The sequence below is a fragment of the Silene latifolia genome, chromosome 2 (assembly GCF_048544455.1).
Source record: "Silene latifolia isolate original U9 population chromosome 2, ASM4854445v1, whole genome shotgun sequence".
NCBI lineage: Eukaryota > Viridiplantae > Streptophyta > Magnoliopsida > Caryophyllales > Caryophyllaceae > Silene > Silene latifolia.
Window position 1 is genome coordinate 148019508 of NC_133527.1, and position 6476 is coordinate 148025983.

The window sequence follows — 6476 nt, forward strand, 5'->3', positions numbered from 1 at the left end:
TTAATTTAATTAAACTTAAAAAAGATGTAAAACCCCATCAAATTTAGGATAATCGAAGATTCGTCACAGCGGATTAGTAAGAAATTGTATTCAACAGGAGGTTAATAAGGGATTAAAGCTACAAAAAAAACGACATATTTCTATCCGCTAGTATCATAAGACTCATCAGTAATAGAAGATGCATTTTCGCCATCAACATCCAATGAAGAAGGCAGCAACCAAGGGACAATTATATACAAGAACCAAGTATCTAAAGTTGAGAAACATGAAAACGCACCCTTATAAACCAACTCCGACAAATTCACATCCCACCATTAATGGCACCGGCCAGACCGCGTTGACATCAAAGTCAAGATCTAAATGCCAGATCTACACTAATACACCTGCGGTGGGGCTAGAATCGTCGACGGTGAATGGACGACGAAAGTTAGCTGGAGCGGCTTGTCATAGAATTTAATAGATACACGGAACTCTGGGACGGCGGTCGGCGGCGCCTAATTTTGGTGCGTGGATGGGATAAAGAGAACTCAAATGGTGTTCGGCCAAAATTGCGTCGCCGGTCTTTAAGGGAGATGGCGGTGATGACTTGTAGTCGGAGCTCCGGTGGTCGGCGGCGAGAGTATGTTGTGTGGTTGAGTTGAGATAGAGTGAGATGGCAGATGGGTGCTTGAAACTTGAAGGTGGTGACGGGGTATAATGTGTTAATATATAAGTTTGACTTTGCTTATTAATTAGTCTGACTATTTTAAGTCAGTTCGTACTGAACTCTAGTTCGTACGGGATCTCGCCCCTATATACATAAATCTATATATATATATATATATATATATATATATATATATATATATATATATATATATATATATATATATATATATATAGAATTTAGAAATATACGTATTATAATAATTAAAATATTTTCCACTTTATTTTTTACATCAAAAATTATACTTTCCTAAATTGATTTTTGATGATGTGGACGCTCTAAAATCGCTCGAAAAAACTCTCTTATATATATATATATATATATATATATATATATATGTCAAGTTCTCCTAAGTCCTTAATATCTTTTGAGTCCCTAAGTCTTTATTAGGGGTGAGTGTGTCAGTACTATTGCCCTATTACCCACTGTGCACACACAAACACGTGCATAATCATACAACAACCTTCCTCAACACAATTCCAAGGAAACTCCACCAAAACACAATTTGAAAAAACTCATCTCCCTGGCGAAAATTTTGGCGATAAATTAGAGCAAAACCTACAATTTTTCATTCTTCATTTATCATCTTCCTTTATTATCCTCCATTCTCAGCTTTATTATCCTCCATTCTCACAAACAAACAAGAAGACCAGCGTCCCACGTAAAAAATGCCGGATTTGCAGTTGATTCCATTTGGCCATGGTAATTTTTGGTTTGTTTTTTTATTTTCTTCATTCAAAGTTACGTTATATATCTTTTTTTTATCAAAACATTAGCTTAAAGATGAACAGTTGCTTAAATATGAGAAGGATGTGACATTTAGGTTATTTTTGAACCTTGTTTTTCATTATTTGAAGTTTGTAAATCCACGCTTTCAACATGAACTACAGCATTATAGAGTTCAACATGAACTGTCTGAATAAGAAGTTAGACTTTAAATGTAGTATCTGGTAGAGTTCAACATCATATTTCAGTTTCTTGTTTGTAAGAGTGAATGTAGTATCTGCAACGTGAGCATTAAAAGACGAATAATGTGTAGTCAGTAACATTCAAAAGTGTAATTCGACGGATGAAAGAGTAATTTTAACTACTAATGGCGTGATTCTAAGCAGGAAAAGTATTATTGTAATTATTATGGTAGATAAGTACAATTGTAATTGTAGTCGTACAAAGTGTTATTTTAACGGCTAAAATTGTTATTATAACATAGAAAGGTTCTAAATTTGTAAACAGCAATTATAATAGGAGAAAGTATAATTGTAACAGAGAAAAGTGTAATTTTGGCTAGTAAAGGTGTGATTGTAACAGACAAAATGTGTAAGTTTCTAAAGTGTTATTCTAATAGTAACAAGTATAATTGTGACAGACAAAAGTGTAATTTTAACAACCAAAAGGGTTAATGCAACAGAGAAGCTGTAAGTTTATAAACTGTAATTGTAATAGTAAAAAGTATAATTCTAACAACTAAAAGTGTAATTCTAACGACTAAAAGTGTAATTTCAAGGAAGATATAATATTAACAAATAAATGGGTTACTTTAATATTGTTATGAAAAGAATTGATAATAATGACACTATTGACAGATAATATTGAGCACAATGGAAAACGAAAGCCGAATGAGGAAGAATTTTGCAGGGACGTTGAAGCTAAGTTCACCCTCTATGTTGGACAAGAATTTCTGGAAATAGAGGAAGCAGCGACATTTTATAGAATTTATGTTGTGGCTTGTGGTTTTGATGTGCGTAAGTACACGACTAAGAGATGGTGTGGCAGGGAAATAAAATCTCAACTGTTGGTTTGCAACCGGGAGGGGTTCAAACATAAGGGACAATTGGAGTGTAGTGGCCGCCAGGACTCAGGTAGGAGACACAAAGTCAGGCGCGTTGGCTGCAAAGCGAGGATTAGGCTATTCATGAGGAATGGGGAATTAAGAATTGACAGATTCCACAGTGGCCACAACCATGAATTCGTATCAGCCAGAGATAGAGAGTTTCAAAAGTTGGCATGCAACATAACAGACTACCACAAAATGATAATCCTTTATAATTCAAGGGTGAGTATTCTAGGTTTTCTGAAGTTAGCCTTCGCCTTCTTGAACTTACAGTATTGTTGGTTAGAATTACACTTTGTTTGAGTCATTGGAATTATACATTTGTCTGTCAAAATTACACTTTTGTATATTACAATTATACATATATCCGTCAAAGTTACAATTTATATTGTCAAAATTACAGTTTTGTTGATTACAATTACACTTTTCTTCATTACAATTACACTTATTTAAGACATCTGTTAACTTTATTTTGTTAGAATTACAATTTTGTCTGCTAAAATTACACTTTTTCCTACTACAATTACACTTTTTCTTGTTAAAACAACACTTTTGTTTTTTGAATTTATACTTTTGTATCTGTTTTAATTACCTTTTTGTTGATTAAAATACATACATCTAAAAGATTGTCAATACTCAACAGCTGAAGATAGGAGCAACGAAAACTTACAAAATTCTGAAGGAACATGTTAATGGGTTTGAAAACATCGGAGCTAGTTTGAATGATTTTAAGAACTTTCACAGAGATGTGAAATGCTACATTCATGAACGGGACGGTCAAATGTTCGTGGACCACTTTAAGGAATTGGCTGTTACTAGGCCAGGGTTCTTCTTTGACTATGATGTTGATTTTGACGGTAGCCTTAGTAAAGCTATATGGGCCGACGGAATCGCTAGAAGGAACTACTCAGTTTTTGGGGATGCAGGGTCGTTCGATCCGACGTATTCCACCAATAAGTATGACATGTCCTTCACACCTTTCACTGGGGTTGATAACCATAAACGATCAGTCACTTTCTGTGGAGCTCTTGTTGCTCATGAGGATGCAGACTCGTTTAAATGGGTTTTTACCCGTTTTCTGGCTGCGATGGGTGGGAAAGAGCCTAAGTATATTATCACCGATCAGGATGCAGGTATTCTTAAAGCGGTGCCATTGGTGTTCAAGACAGCACGGCACCGATATTGTATGTGGCATATCATGAACAAGGTGCCAAGCAAGTTTGGAATGACGAGAGACGATTATTCAGACTTTTTAAAGAAATTGAATGCCATCATATGGGATGAAGACATTGAAGCGGCAGAGTTCGATGCAAAATGGGAAGAAATTGGCAGGGAACACAATGTTAATAACATTGACTGGTTCCAAGAAATGTACGCTAAAAGGAATCAGTGGGTTATGGCTCATTGTAGGGACCTAGATATGGGGGGTGTTATGAGGACAACCCAAAGATCAGAGAGCGAAAATAGTTTTTTTAAGAGATTTGAGAGTAAGTCAGGAACATTAGTTGAGTTTTCGATGCGTTTTGACAGCGCGATGGACCAGCAAAGACACACACAGAAACAGATTGACAACTGTAACAGACACACTTTCCCTGTAATATCAACGCATCTAGCTATCGAAGTGCACGGGGCGCAAGTGTACAGCCATAAAGTATTCGAGGAATTTCAAGAAGAGGCCAAGTGCTCAATCGGAACTTGTAAAAGCAGAGGATTTATTGAGTGTGAGTCTTTAGAGGTGACCACTGTAAGAGATGCAAACAAAGACAGAAATTATGAGGTCACATACTGCCCAGGTATCATTCTGTAGCAGTTGTTTGTTAAAATTATACTTTTATCCGTTACAATTATACTTTTGTGTATTAAAATTACACTTAGGGGTGTTAAAATTATAGTTTGGTTGTTACAATAATACTTTGGGTTGCTAAAGTTATACTTTAAGCCATTAAAATTACACTTTTGTTCATTAAAATTACACTTTGGGTTGTTAAAATTACAAAATTGGTTAAAATTATACTGTGTTGTTAAAGTTATACTTTTTTCCGTTAAAATCACACTTTTATTGATTAAAATTACACTTTTGAGTATTACAGTCACACTTTTTTCTGACTGATTTAACTAACATATTACTCTATATTGTTGAACTAGATACATTGAAAGCCACTTGTAGCTGCAGAATGCTTGAGAGGAAAGGCATTGTTTCCCTACAAAAAATGTGCAACTAGGAAGTCAATACAACAAAAGAAAGGGTATACAGTTCTTATAGGTAAAACAATATCAACTAATATAAAGTTCTTATAGGTGACTTACAGTTTACTATAGTTCTCCGATTTATTGAAGATGTAATCCATTACATCCTTCCTCATGCTAAAAACAGATGTGAATAGTCTGTTGTTGCGGCGTAAAACATCAGACACAAAAACCTGGCTCGGATCGGGTCCACCACAATCAAAAGAGCAACCGAGGTTCTCAGGGACAATAGACATGCAAGAAAGTTTGGTTTTTGAATGAAATAGGAATGGATGATGAACACCATCAGTTTGAGGGACATATATTGCAGGAGCCTCTTTATTTGCCTCATCCAAACCTTGCACCATATCATCTGAACGCTGTTCAGGTACGTCTGCTGCAACAACAGCCGCAACCACATCCCCCGAAGAAAGCGACTCAATCGGAATCTCTTCTTCACGCACCTCCTGGAGAATGGCATTTACTTCAGCAGTAGTATAAACCGGCGCAGAACCAATCAGTTGTGTAATAGACAAATCCGGTACTTTTTGTTCAATTCCTTGGATATCCCCAACAGCTTGTACATCCATCAAATCGATAGCATTATCCTTGTTTTGAATGGGTGTAGAAATTTCTATGTTGTTCAAGTGTTGGTCTGATGAGTTTTCAAGGAACTCACCATCAGCTTCACCTTCCATCGTATCAACCCCTTCCTCTACCCTTGCAGAATGGTGTATGTCTTTATCTCCCGAAGTAGTATAATAGTCATTGGTGACCATATGAATGGGCGATAATTCTTTTTCAGCAGTAACAGACACTTCATCATTTTTGTCAGCAGGAAGTACAACAGCGAGGTCACATAAAACGCCACTAATCTGCTCCATTGATTTAGAAGCCTCATCTTGTCGATTTGGATTGGCCACATGATCTTTCTTAAACACAGGTGCGTTGTCAAATACATCTTTCATTCGAACGGATATATCAGCTACCTCATCAACATGAAATTGAAGCTCATCAGATTGAAAGAAGGCTTGTGTGGACTGTGAAGGAACAAGCTTGGTTGGATCAATCTCTGGAGTTGTTAGACGCTTAATCTTCGAAATCGCATCTGAGTACAATGCATGGAAGACGATTGAGTTACGCTGCATCTGTAGGTAAAGCTCATGTACAACCTGCAATTCAACAATAAAATCCAAATGTATTATTAGAATTGCAAAGTTCAGGTTTCAAATTCTGTATACTAGAATTTATGCCAAGTGGTTTAAAGTTTCAGATAATTTTGTTAAAATTTCAAAGTACACAGTTAAACTTTCAGATAATGTTGTTAAAATTTCAAGTACACATTTAAACTTCAGTAGGAAGCTTGGGTGTTAAAATCAATGAAAATTGTTGAAGTTTCATATTGTGGTTATAACATTTCAAAGTTGACGGCTAAAGTTTCTAATGAATGCCCAAAGTTATCTGAAACTTTAAACCACCTGGCATAAATGAATGCACATAGTTTTAATGAATGCTCATTAGATTTACTCATTTCTAATTAAACAGAATGACAGATTGACAAGCTTGACTTACATCCACGGCTCTAGCATGCAACTCCTGGTCATCCTCAACACCTGAAGGTAGTTCGATCTGAATGAACTTCTTCTCGTTATCAGGATGAGGTGTGGAAGCCAACAACAACGGACGGGTGGCATTACTTGAGATGAGATTATT

At 36.0% G+C, this 6476-nt stretch overlaps 1 protein-coding gene across 1 annotated transcript; it reads left to right on the forward strand.

The window, feature by feature from the left end:
- Positions 1 to 2273: 2273 nt before the first annotated feature.
- Positions 2274 to 4344, forward strand: LOC141641441 (protein FAR1-RELATED SEQUENCE 5-like). Its single transcript, XM_074450101.1, has 3 exons — positions 2274 to 2814; positions 3464 to 3839; positions 4068 to 4344. Exons 1-3 carry the CDS (start codon positions 2274 to 2276, stop codon positions 4342 to 4344), a joined length of 1194 nt encoding a protein of 397 aa, XP_074306202.1.
- Positions 4345 to 6476: the final 2132 nt, after the last annotated feature.